The sequence below is a fragment of the Cyclopterus lumpus genome, chromosome 5 (genome assembly GCF_009769545.1).
Source record: "Cyclopterus lumpus isolate fCycLum1 chromosome 5, fCycLum1.pri, whole genome shotgun sequence".
NCBI lineage: Eukaryota > Metazoa > Chordata > Actinopteri > Perciformes > Cyclopteridae > Cyclopterus > Cyclopterus lumpus.
Window position 1 is genome coordinate 5394535 of NC_046970.1, and position 13356 is coordinate 5407890.

General features: G+C 41.3%; 1 protein-coding gene across 4 annotated transcripts in view; it reads left to right on the forward strand.

The window, feature by feature from the left end:
- The window catches only part of itpr1b (inositol 1,4,5-trisphosphate receptor, type 1b), a 75143-nt gene that overhangs the window by 20322 nt on the left and 41465 nt on the right, over nucleotides 1-13356 (forward strand). For 3 of the 4 annotated variants that reach the window (XM_034531915.1, XM_034531916.1, XM_034531914.1), the window contains 23 exons: nucleotides 74-232; nucleotides 322-494; nucleotides 1190-1309; nucleotides 1404-1595; nucleotides 1734-1985; nucleotides 2067-2208; nucleotides 2301-2454; nucleotides 3617-3810; nucleotides 3914-4040; nucleotides 4246-4300; nucleotides 4398-4563; nucleotides 4658-4825; nucleotides 4962-5033; nucleotides 5126-5263; nucleotides 5800-5925; nucleotides 6085-6285; nucleotides 6406-6657; nucleotides 7476-7601; nucleotides 7818-7946; nucleotides 8961-9081; nucleotides 9199-9383; nucleotides 11130-11278; nucleotides 12242-12353. In XM_034531915.1, coding sequence (XP_034387806.1) covers nucleotides 74-232; nucleotides 322-494; nucleotides 1190-1309; nucleotides 1404-1595; nucleotides 1734-1985; nucleotides 2067-2208; nucleotides 2301-2454; nucleotides 3617-3810; nucleotides 3914-4040; nucleotides 4246-4300; nucleotides 4398-4563; nucleotides 4658-4825; nucleotides 4962-5033; nucleotides 5126-5263; nucleotides 5800-5925; nucleotides 6085-6285; nucleotides 6406-6657; nucleotides 7476-7601; nucleotides 7818-7946; nucleotides 8961-9081; nucleotides 9199-9383; nucleotides 11130-11278; nucleotides 12242-12353 — 3513 coding nt within the window. Of the gene's footprint in view, nucleotides 1-73; nucleotides 233-321; nucleotides 495-1189; nucleotides 1310-1403; nucleotides 1596-1733; nucleotides 1986-2066; nucleotides 2209-2300; nucleotides 2455-3616; nucleotides 3811-3913; nucleotides 4041-4245; nucleotides 4301-4397; nucleotides 4564-4657; nucleotides 4826-4961; nucleotides 5034-5125; nucleotides 5264-5799; nucleotides 5926-6084; nucleotides 6286-6405; nucleotides 6658-7475; nucleotides 7602-7817; nucleotides 7947-8604; nucleotides 8632-8960; nucleotides 9082-9198; nucleotides 9384-11129; nucleotides 11279-12241; nucleotides 12354-13356 lie in introns of all 4 variants that reach the window. The other variant, XM_034531913.1, reaches the window with a different exon arrangement.

Here is a 13356-nt window from a genome sequence, read left to right on the forward strand (position 1 = left end):
TTTTGTTAGAGCGTACGATTTAACTACTTTTTTTTTTTCTTTCCGGTATTCAAATTCTCTATTTCTGTTTCAGATTTTCAAACTTCTCCAAGCCCCGTTCACAGACAGTGGCGATGGTCCTATGCTGCGACTGGAGGAGCTTGGAGACCAGCGCCACGCTCCATTTAGACATATTTGCAGGCTGTGCTATAGGGTGTTGAGGCATTCCCAGCAGGATTACAGGAAGAACCAGGTTTGGTTTACTCAACAACTCCACTCCGGCCCCTTTATACTCCGGCCTTATCTTGGCAGTAATCATCCCCTCTTCCCTTGTCGCCACAGGAATACATAGCCAAGCAATTCCGCTTCATGCAAAAGCAGATCGGGTATGATGTGCTGGCAGAAGACACAATAACGGCTCTGCTCCACAACAACCGCAAGCTGCTGGAGAAACACATCACTGCTGCTGAGATAGACACATTTGTGACCCTAGTGAGGAAGAACCGGGAGCCGAGGTGAGGCTCACAGGAAGGGGACGGGCCCTGGCTGGTATCAGAAACTGGCATCGAAGTGTCTGGGCAATTTTGGTCAGACGTGTTTGTATAACGACCCCTGAGGAATGTAAATCTATGTAAATGTATTCAAATGTGTGCAGAGGAGTATGAGTGGAACTGCTTGTGCATGACCTTGGCACAGCAAGTAATTTGCTGACAGTTAGTGTGTGCATGTGTTGTGTTAAAAGTCCTCAAGTTCTGTAAAGGATATCTGAATCGGGTCGATCCAGAAGTTTGGACAAAGGACGGCCTCACAGTTTGAAATGTTATAGAACTGAAAAAGTGGGGGCAAAAATGCATTGATATTTCCTGTACTTCCTGTAATATAATCTGAATTGACCATGCATACCTCTTAAAGATGGAAGCCCATTTCTGCTTATTATCTCAAAAATAATGACTTAGGACCTCAAAATAATAACCTAGTATTGAAAAAGAATGACTTAATATCTCAAAATAATGACTTAATATCTCAAAATAATGACTTATCTAAAAATAAGTTTCTTTATTGTTGCAATACTAAGTCATTATTTTGAGAATGCTTCTCAATATTTGAGATGCGATGTCATTGTTTTTTGGGTCTTTTTTTTAAAAATATATTTTTTTACCTTAAATCCCCCAAGTGCCAAAAAATGTAATTGATTGTGTTCTGTACACAGGTTTCTGGACTACCTCTCAGATCTTTGTGTGTCCATGCAAAAGTCCATCCCTGTGACACAGGAGCTCATCTGCAACTCAGTGCTGGACCCTACCAATGCCGACATCCTCATCGAAACCAAGTTAGCCGCTCATTTATATTCGTTTTATTTTTTATTGTATTTTATTCTTAAACTGAAATGAGCTTTTAGAAATGACAGCTGTGCCTTTCACCAGATTGGTCCTGTCGAGGTTTGAAATTGAGACGACGGCGAATGGGGATAGTCCAGTGGAGCCGGAGGATGAAGAGGAGGTCTGGCTGTTCTGGAAAGACAATTGTAAGGAGATCCGGAGTAAGAGCGTCAGGGAGTTGGCTCAGGACGCCAAGGAGGGCCAGAAGGAGGACCAGGAGGTGGTCAGCTACTATAGGTGAGATTTCTTAGGTTTTGAACATGAGAAAACGTATACTATTTTGTTAAACAGACATGGAATATGACAAAAACTAAATTCTCATGAACAAAAAAGACAAAGCTAATAATTCCCAACTCGCATGATATTGCCTCACAGGTGCCAGCTGAACCTCTTTGCCCGGATGTGTCTGGACCGTCAGTACCTGGCCATCAACAAGATCTCTTGTCAGCTGGATGTGGATTTGATCCTGCGCTGTATGTCGGATGAGGACCTGCCCTTTGACTTGCGGGCGTCCTTCTGCCGTCTGATGCTGCACATGCACGTGGACCGTGACCCTCAGGAGCAGGTCACACCCGTCAAATACGCCCGCCTTTGGTCTGAGATTCCCTCTAAGATCGCTATTGATGAGTGAGTTCGTCCCATCTTTCAATTGACTTTTGCTACCATTCCAACTACGTCCCCTTGCTCATTTCTCCTCTAATTATCCAGCTATGACAACGATGGAACCACCAGAGATGAGATCAAAGAGCGGTTCTGCCTCACAATGGATTTTGTGGAGAACTACCTGAGAGAGGTGGTGTCACAGAACATCCCCTTCTCTGACAGGGAGAAAAACAAGCTTACCTTTGAGGTACTGTCTCTTTGTGGATGGTGTGAACAGATGAGTGGTCACATTGGTTTAATTCAGCTCTAAATCATGGTTCTAAATGTTCTTGTCCATAGGTGGTGAACCTGGCACGGAACCTCATATACTTTGGTTTCTACAACTTCAGCGACCTGCTTCGACTGACGAAGATCTTACTTAACATTTTAGACTGTGTCCATGTCAACACCATTTATCCAATCAACAAGATAGAGAAGGGAGAGGAAAACAAAGGTGAGCATCCAGCTCTTTTTGGCTATTTTATGGTGCATCACCGTACAAAGAGAGCCAATATTGTCATTTGTACTTTTAGCTTTTAGTTCCCTTTCTCTTTGTCAAACACATTATTCAAGCACCAGTTTAGTTAGTTAAATCATCTGATCATTTAACTTCTCAACTAATTTATAGGGATAGTTTTTGTGTTTTAATTGTGGTATATGAGGTACTTATCCAGAGTCAGTGTATTACCTTTGCGATTGAAACGTCACCCTATTGGAGAAATTATTATTAATAATTCCCCATCAGACATCCCTTTCTGATGGGGAATTAAAGCAGTTATATGTGCCTCCTTCAAAGCCACCAGACTCCTTCTTGACAGAAACAGTAATTCAACAAACTAACTAACTAACCAAGCGAGACACTGACATTTAGCAGAAACCTGCACGGAACATTGTAATCATGTTGCACAGCAGTGCACCGTTTACAATAAAGTCAGCACACCTAGTGGTGAAAGAAATATGATTGCAGTGCGTTTGACAAAGTCCTGGCCAAATGCAGAAAGGTTGTGGGCCACTTAAACCCACTGTGGGTAATTGCTCAACCTGCATGTATTTTTCTTTGACTGAGATTCTCCAAAAAGAAATCCACAGGCTGTACAGACTAAAAGGTCCCCTGCACAGTAAATTACAGCTGTGTGCTAGCCCACTTTACTTCACTCTAACAGGGACCCGTACTACTGAACATGCACTGTAATGCTGTTAACTTGCTATTGCTCTGAGAGTGCCTGTTATATTTCTGATAACATTACTTTAAAATAAAAGCATGTAATACACTAGTTTTTAATTAATTATTGAATTTTGAGCATAATGTGATTAATCGCTGTTAATCACACAAAAATAATGCGATTAATCGATTTACATTTGTTCATCTTTGCCCAGCACTGTATATGTATATGTGTATATGTGTATGTGTGTGTATATATATATATATATATATATATATATATATATATATATATATATATATATATATATATATATACACAAATACAAAATCTCATTTCTTTTACTGTTATTTCACCGGGTCTCTTATCCAAATGTAAGACCAATTCACACAAATAGTCATAATTTGTGTGGATTTGAATGTCCTCATCGCTCTGTTGTTGCATGTACTGCAGCTGGCAGTAATGTGATGAAGTCCATTCACGGAGTCGGGGAGTTGATGACCCAGGTAGTGCTGCGAGGAGGCGGCTTGTTGCCCACCACACCAACTCATCAGCCAGAGGGAGATGTGGCTAAGACACAGATTGAACCGGAGAGAGAAGACATCATGGTCATGGACACAAAGCTCAAGGTCATTGAGATCCTGCAGGTAGGACATCAGGATAACTGGTTCTTCTTTGTCAGAAAACACTTTTTTAAATCTGTATCGTGATTTTTTTTTTATTTTATTTTTTTTAAATGTTTTCCTTCAGTTCATTTTGAATGTGCGGCTAGACTACAGGATCTCCTGCCTGCTTTGCATTTTCAAACGAGAGTTTGATGAGATCAACCCACAAGCGGACAATGCTGCCAGTCAGAATGGAAGCAATAACATGCCAGGTATGATGCCACTTGATTTAATGCACTTATTCTTATTTATAGCAGACATGGTGGTATTGTGCGTGCTGACTCATCGCTTACTGGGACACTGAATGGGACAGAGCCATCGTATTTTATATTACTTTCACCTTTCACCTTCATTTCATTGTTATTTACAAGTTTGCCTCATACAAATGTTGAAATTGGTTTCTTTTAATAACACTAGGAAATCTTGACTTTGAGAACATCGAGGAGCAGGCAGAGGGGATTTTTGGAGGAAGGTAATCCGTAGCTTGCTGGACTTTCCTGAGCTATTTTGAGGTGAAAGCTTTAAGATGAAGCAATAATAATGAAATTTCTGCTCCAATGACTTTGTAGTGAGGAGAACACTCCGCTAGACCTGGATGACCACGGTGGTCGTACATTCCTGAGGGTCCTGCTGCACCTGACCATGCACGATTACCCTCCTCTCGTGTCTGGAGCGCTTCACCTGCTCTTCAGACACTTTAGCCAGAGGCAGGAGGTCCTCATGGCCTTCAAACAAGTAGGCCTCACCACATAATAATCTGAATATGACAATGCACACCTCCCGGCTTCACAAGTGATGCAAATCTACACCCCTCTTCACCTAAATTCAGGTCCAGCTGCTGGTGACCAGTCAGGATGTGGACAACTACAAGCAGATCAAGTCAGATTTGGACCAGCTGCGTTCCATTGTAGAGAAGTCTGAACTGTGGGTTTATAAGAGGCAAGGGGAAGATGGGATGGACGGAGATGGGCCTTCAGAGTCTGAGAGCAAAAACAAGGTAGGAGATGATGATAACATGAAACATTTCTTGAACTGACTAAGACGGAGAATTCAATAAATGCCTAATTTGCCTCAATATAGAGTTATGCTACAACACTTAATGGACATTTTCTCCTATATTGCTTGTTTAACAGGGAGACTCGCCTGCTTCAGACAAGAAGAAGTCAGAAAGCACCAGCAGTTACAACTACAGGGTTGTAAAAGAGGTATGCCCCTTTGAAAAAAATAATCTTGTATTTTCAGGTTTGTGATTTGTTGCCTGCAAATAAAATCCTCCTGCTTTGTGTGTTTTTTTCAGGTTCTTCTGCGTCTCAGTAGGCTTTGTGTCCAGGAGGGGAGCTCAGGGAAGAAGAGTAGGAAACAGCAGCAGAGGCTGCTGAGGAACATGGGAGCTCACAGTGTAGTCCTGGAGCTCCTACAGATCCCCTATGAGAAGGTGCAACATTGCAAATGAATATTGTATAACTGTAGAATAATTAGGAATATGTAAAGCTCTCTACAGCGTTCACACGTTGCACTGCAAGTTCCCCATTAAAGGAATAGTCTGGATGGTTTGAAGTGGTTGTATGAGGTACTTCTCCATATTCGGTGTATCATCTACAGTAGACGGCAGTCAGCACTGCCCCAGTTGGGAGTACCAGCACAGGAGAAAAGCAATTTGCTGCTGTGGACGGGGGGAAAGCAGCAAAAAGTGTACGCTGTATTGAGAATAATTTCCACGCTTTACCTTGCCAACAGATGGCCCTTCCCTGATGGGGGAACTGAAGCTGTTATATCCATCTAAGCTCTTTTCAAAACCACCAAACTCCTTTTTGAGGGAACATTTTGAAATTAAATTGAGCTCACATTACCCCTGTGGGACATACACTGATGATGGATGCATATCTTGCACAATCCCACTTAAAAAAATAAACAAGCTATCCCTTTTAATGTACCGGAAATAAAAAGTCTCATGAATGTTATCTGCATTAGGGTGAGGATGTCCGAATGCAGGAGATCATGAAACTGGCTCACGAGTTCCTGCAGAATTTCTGCGCGGGGAATCAGCAGAATCAGGTTCTTCTTCACAAGCATATCAACTTGTTCCTCAACCCAGGGGTGAGTAGTACAGGCACCCCATGTTTACTCACACGCAACAAAATTCTACAGTTGACATTTTTTGGGGGGCGGAGGGGAAACAAATCCAAAGTTCACACGTGACTTTATTCATTTTCACCGATTGCTCTTCTTGTTTCCTTTTCTCCCCAACTCTTTCAGATTCTAGAGGCAGTCACCATGCAGCACATCTTCATGAATAACTTCCAGCTGTGCAGTGAGATCAACGAGCGAGTGGTTCAGCACTTTGTTCACTGCACCGAGACTCATGGTCGACATGTCCAATATCTCAAGTTCCTTCAAACCATCGTGAAGGCCGAGAACAAGTTCATAAAGAAGTGTCAGGACATCGTCATGGCTGAGGTCTGTTCTGTGATCTTTATACAGACAAAATAACTTTTTTCTAACGCTGGTAGTTCCTACTACAGAGGAGAGACAGACTAAAGCAGAAACACAAATATTGTGTAATCTTCTCCACTCCAGATGGTGAACTCGGGCGAGGACATCCTGGTCTTCTACAACGACCGCTCCTCCTTCCAGACCCTCATCCAGATGATGCGTTCAGAGCGGGACCGCATGGATGAGAACAGCCCCCTAATGTACCACATCCACCTGGTAGAACTGCTGGCTGTCTGCACTGAGGGCAAGAACGTCTACACTGAGATCAAGTGTAACTCCCTGCTGCCCCTGGATGATATCGTACGGGTCGTCACCCATGAAGACTGCATCCCTGAGGTACGAGTAGGATTTTTATCAGCCGGAACATTGTGCGGTTGGCTTTGTTTTCACTTTGTGAATCTGTGTGTCTCAATCGTGCAATACTTTACGGGTGTGTAACCAAGATCAAAATGAAGTCCGTTTGAAGATGGGTGTAGTCAGAGCAAGGGCGTCGGAAGTTTGGGCCAGTCCCCCCCCCCCCATGCACGCACACACTTTACGCTCCTGCCCCATTTTGTGATCCCATCGCAAGACGGCTTATAGTAATTATTTTCAGTTGAAATGTGTCTTATTTAGTATTCGGAATCTTTGTGCAGTGAACAAACTGATAGCGATGAGAGGCAAGGTTAATGTGTGTCTATGTGTGTGTACTTTAGCTCACTAAAGCTGGGGGGAAATGGCTTCCTGCTTCCTACATCTTCACTTTGATCTCAACTACATACCCTTTTCGAAGTTTCATGACTTTCATGTTGTGATGCTATTGCGGTGACAAAATCTGTCCACAGACCGACATACTCTATGAACACATGGCAATGTACTCAAAACCGCTTCTGTGGTAGTTCCTGTTACAGTAGGTGAAAATAAGTCGCAGCTGCTAATAAGATAGGGGTTCCAGATGTCCAATACATTAAGGTATTGGTATATACAAGGACACAGCGTGTGTAACTTTTGTAGGTTCTGACCCCGTTATTAAAATTCTGAGGAACACATGTTGCTGCACACACTCCGGACATGCATGCTTACACTAGGTGTTTGAGGGCTAGTTCCAATCCGCGGATCCCCAGTTCACCCATCACGAAGTTCCTTATTAAGTTTGTTTGTTTGGGCCTCAATAGGTGAAGATTGCCTACATCAACTTCCTAAACCACTGCTACGTCGACACAGAGGTGGAGATGAAGGAGATTTACACCTCCAACCATATGTGGAAGCTGTTTGAGAACTTCCTGGTGGACATCTGTAGGGTAAGCCCCGATGTATTCGGCATTAAAGGCACTATGGCCAACTGTTATCAGACAATGCAATCAATAGAGGTGCTTTTCTGCTTTATTTTATGTCATGGGTCTGGGTGATTAAGTCAACACAGCATGCAGTGAATATATGACACCTGTTGCCCACATGTAGGAGTGTGATCCAGTGGCTTCTGCGTTATGCTAATATCTTTTCTGTTCCTTGCCTAGGTGTGCAACAACACCAGTGACAGGAAGCATGCGGATACCATCCTGGAGCGTTATGTAACTGAGACAGTCATGAGCATTGTCACGTGTTTCTTTAGCTCTCCTTTCTCTGATCAGAGCACAAGTCTGCAGGTAATCTGGAGTAGAGCATTTGAAGTACAATGATGATACAAGCAGTCCTGCAATTGCAATTTAAAGCCTATAAATCATGTACATGCCAAACTGTAGTTGTCTGACATGATTCTTCCTTTTGCATAGATGGCTCGGCGTATGTATGTAAGTAATGGTAACCCTCCCCCCCGTTTTGTTTCTCAACCCTTTGGGTGTTGGGAATCGGGCTCTGAATTTTAAGGAGTATCTCCACTGCGTGGGTTTTCACGTTCTCATAGCTTAGTCAGCAGTCAGCACACAGACTCTGTTGTTCCCAGATCTGTGGGTGTGTTGCACAAGATTTTGCCGGGACGAGGTGCAGATGATGCATCAATGCAACGCTGACACTCCGTTTCTTAGACCTTGATGTTTTGGTGTCCCGTCGCCCACAACTCTCCCAGTAAATCATGACCATTACCTCCATAGAGCCAATCCCTGGTGCAGTAACGTTGTGGTGTTGTATTACAGTTGCCCTCTTGACCCCCCTGGGTTATTTTCATGTAGAATTGTTTTGCTCCAAGTTGGCCGCAGTAGAAATGATTGATTTACTTTTGTGTAACTCGTTGCACATTCTGAGAATTCTGCTCGCTGAGGTTTACCAATATATAATGACGTCACAACCCTCTTTCTCTCGCAACAGGCCGCCATTTTTGGAAAGATATCTGAGGTATTTATTGTACTCTAGGGGGGTGTGGCCAGCTGATAGATGAACACCGCTAAACTGATCTGGTGATCATAATCAGCTGGCCAACTGACCCCAAAGCTGTAGACTCTTCCACAATAGGTGCTCTAGTATCCTCACACTAACATCTCTAGCACAAATTGGACTGTGGGTTCAACCTAATCAGGGATCACAATAGGCACTTTATTGGTTATTAAATTATTATTTACAGTTTTTTTTTCTCCTCCATATATCCTATGCAGTATGTGCTCTGCTTTACTCTCCCTTCATTGTGTTTATTTGTATTCTTTTAACTTGCTCTCTCTGTCTTCCAGACTCGTCAGCCAGTTTTTGTACAACTGCTCCAGGGAGTGTTCAGGGTGTACCACTGTAACTGGCTTAACCCGGTTCAGAAGGCCTCAGTGGAGGCTTGCATTAAAGTACTCTCAGACGTGGGTAAGATACTGGGCTAAGAACACCGACCACCAATCTCTGTTATTGTTTTCGAAATGGCATTGTGGCACATGATAAAGGCATTAAATATAAATATCCAAACTTTTTCCCTCTACCCAGCTAAAAGCAGAGCCATTGCCATTCCAGTGGACTTGGACAGTCAGGTGAACAACTTGTTTGTCAAGTCCAATAATGTTGTGCAGAAGAGCATCCTCAGCTGGAGACTGTCTGCTAAGAACACTTTCAGGCGAGACTCCGGCCTGACCTCCTCCAAAGACTACCGAAACATCATTGAGAGGCTACAGGTTGGTAGCATAACATGCTGAATCGTTTTCTTACAATTTCAGTCAAACTTATTTAATTACATTATTGTATGTGCTATTATTACAGTGGAGGAAAAATAAATAAAACATTAGTAAAATAATTTAACTGCTTGGAGAGCAACTGTTCTTGATGTTTTTGTGATATATCCGTCAGCTGTGTGTGTTTTTTTTTTTTAAAGCAGGCCAGTTTATTGAGGAGAACAGAAAGTAGCTATGGCTTTCATGAATTGCATTAGCGGCAGAGATGTACAGGACATCAAGTTCTTTCAGTCGTGGTAAGATGGTCATGTGTGCCATTAGTCAGTCTGGCAGAGATGAGCTTGAATTGCAATAAAGAAGGTGCGAGTACTTTAAAACAGCCACCTGCACAGTATGCACATGCAGCTGTTGTTGTTGTTGTTGTTGTTGTTGTTGTTGCTGTGGTTTTGATTTGATAGCTGACCAGCTAGTAGCCACTTTTCTTTTAAATACTCAAAAAATGAATAATCTCTCTTCTCAATCCGTATTCTAAAAATAAAATAGATATTTTCTACAAATTAATAATATAAGACATTATAATTTCTATCTTATTCTAATATATATTCTAATATATTAAATGGAATATATAGTGTACGTTTATATATATATATATATATATATATATATATATATATATATATATATATATATATAGTTTAAGTATCTACTTACAATTATAATGTTTACAATTTACAAAACATTTTGACTTGCACATGTACGGTATGTTGTTCGTTGTTGCTTTTTCATTTATATGTATACACTTTTTTCTTTTACCCACTTCTATGTACATTATACATTAAGTAGTTTACTTTTTACTTTTTTCATCCTTGTCATTAGCAGTATGTTTATTTCTGTCTTCCTGAAAATTGTTGGAACCGTGTGTAATGAGTCAAATTCCTTATATGTGTACACACACATACTTGTTTCAGATTGTGACTCTGAATTTGTAAACAATGATTAGTGTCTGCTCAGACTTCCTTTACATTGTGTGTGTGTGTGTGTGTGTGTGTGTGTGTGTGTGTGTGTGCGTTTCCCCTAATTGCCATCATAGGCCTAGCTGCTACACCCTATTTTCTTGTAATGGTGACTCAGTATTCACTGGCAGTCTCTGACATGTCTGGTTCAGTTCAGCTGTTATCTTTCTACTTTCACAGGGTATTAGTAAGGGTGCGGCTGAAAAGTTCACGTTATGTTTAATTTTTGCTTTTATTTAGGGAACAGCATTCATGAGACTGCGTGCTTCAATGCTGTTCTTTGTATATTGTGTTTTTTCATCTCCTAATAGCCCCTTTTTTATTCTGCCACTCACTAGACAGCCCACACAATACTAATCCACACCAGACCAGCAGTATTCATGATGCACCTTCACTTATTTGCATATTTTCACACTAATCATCACCAGATGTGACAGGAAGTGGGACGTATGGATTGCTTTGTTTAAGTATAGTATGAAGTGTCATGGTGCTTTCAGTTTCTCTTACATTAATTCATAAAGCAATGTCACAGATATGTTTAGGTTTGTGGTAACTGGATTTCTTGCATGAAATATGTGATGCGGTCATGATTTCCCTTATAATATATAGATATAATGTCATAAATCATTCATAAAAGCTGTGTTGAGTCTACAGTCAGTAAGGATTACTTTTTTCTGGTAAAGCTGCAGTTTCTGTTCATGTCCCAGCTCTGTTTGTATGTCCCTATTTCCTGTAGGACATAGTATCGGCGCTGGAGGATCGACTGAGGCCGCTGGTCCAAGCTGAGCTCTCAGTGCTGGTGGATGTCCTGCATCGTCCAGAGCTGCTCTTCCCTGAGAACACAGAAGCTCGCAAGAAATGTGAAAGTGGAGGATTCATATCAAAGTAAGCCTAAATTTGGCCCACTGAAGTTTTATTCTGCCGCTTAATGTGGGCTGTATGCAGTGTTTGAGACCTGTATTCCCCGTAATGGATACATAGATAACATAGATTTGCCTCCCCTACAGTGCCGAAAGTGGGTGATAAAGTAGCTTTATAACATTCATCCAGCCTCTCGGGAGATCTTGCTGGTAAATTGGGCTGCCGAAATGTAACATAAGCTTAGCTACGGTGAGCCAGTTAGATGTGACTTAGCTACTCTGCATGGATCTGGTGTAGGTTGCTTTGTAACGTTAGCTAATGAAGTAATGCTAGCAAGCATGCTAGCAAGTGTCATGGAGACAATGGTCTAAATAAAGTAAAGGAAGATAACAGATAATAGGCTATTAATCTAGTTATATATTTTGTGGAATTTCTTTGGAAATCCTCAATAATAATGACAATAACAAATTATGCAAGAGAGATGCTGTTCAGAAACATATAATGATATGATACATATTCTTGCACATGATTTTAAACAATTATTATTTAATGGACAATGTATTTTATGGTGTGTTTTTTGTGCTTGATAAAAGCTCTTTGATTAAAGGAACCTCTCCGGATACAAAGAGCTGTTGTTGCAGGGATTATCCCACTTATGGCTGCCATTGTGAAGTACAGTAGTTTGTGGAGTGTGTCAACTCTCCCCAGCTATGGTATTCAGTGGGCCCACAATAGGTCTGAGAGCAAAACATATATATATTTTTTTAAAGCCCTTCTTTCCTAAATGCATTCTGAAGAACCAATTGCTTTGTGGTTTTCTGTCATTGTCACTCATTTAAGTGTGCGGCCAAGCCCTGATCGTCCAAAACCTGTAGTTCTTGGCTAAAAGAGGACCATTGTGTGACGGAAATTAGCCAACATAATATGTTGTGATTGTTGAGGTGTGTTCAGTGGTGCACTCACTTTTCTTTCTCTTTTCGTGACCAGGCTGATCAAACACACCAAGCAGCTGCTGGAAGAGAACGAGGAGCGTCTCTGCATCAAAGTGCTGCAGACACTGAGGGAAATGATGACAAAAGACCGGGGCTATGGGGAGAAGGTACAATACCCTCTGCGTTCCTGTTTTTCATCATATGCTTGTTGTCGCGCCCGAGAGTCACCCACACATGAGATAAAACACTTCACTGACATCTCGGGGATACAGTGTCCCTGTGTCCCACTGCACCAAACAAACTGGAAGACATGAGATTGAAAAACGGAGAGGCTGAGCTCTCTTCGGTTGTCACTGGAGGCTGTACATATAGCACGATTAACAAAAAAGACCCATCTATCACTGCATCCAGGGTAGTTCATGAATTCTCTGTCATGGCTGGTTTTATGTTTGGAAAATGCTGATTTTATTATTCCCAAAGAACCTTATAAACAATAAGTTCAAATGATTTGAAGGAACGTACATCAACATTATTAACACTATTAACATCACACATGCTTCGACTATCACATTCATCGGTTACCAATGACCTCATTGGCTACTAATGAAACTAATCTTTAGTTGATTGCTTCAACACTGTCAGTTTGCAGCTTGCAACAAGATCGGTGTATTATGGTTCACTGGTAGGAACAAAGTGAACCCACAACTGGAATTAGGATTTTAATTCATGCAATTGAAGGCATTATCTTCCTATTTTGTTGCAATAGGTGTTGTTTTTTTGTATCTTATGCACATGTAAGATGATGCGGGCACTACCGGAATTTGGTGATGGTTAAAAGTCAAAAGAAAGGATAGAAGAAGGAAACGGCTATAGTAGACATGGTTGTTGTTCCAAAAAACACCTTCTCTGTGTAAGACCGCAGATGGCTAATGCATCTACAGTAAAAGTAATATGTAACCCATTCATAAGCTGAACGCACACAATTCCCTCCAAGAGTTTTTATATTCTCAATTTGGATCAATGGAATAAGATAAGATAAGATAAGATAATCCTTTATTAGTCCCTCAGTGGGGAAATTACAGGATTACAGCAGCATTGCTCACAGTAATAAGTAAAAAACAAGTAGTATAATAACAGAATTAAGATAAAAGAGTAAAAAACAAGAAGAAT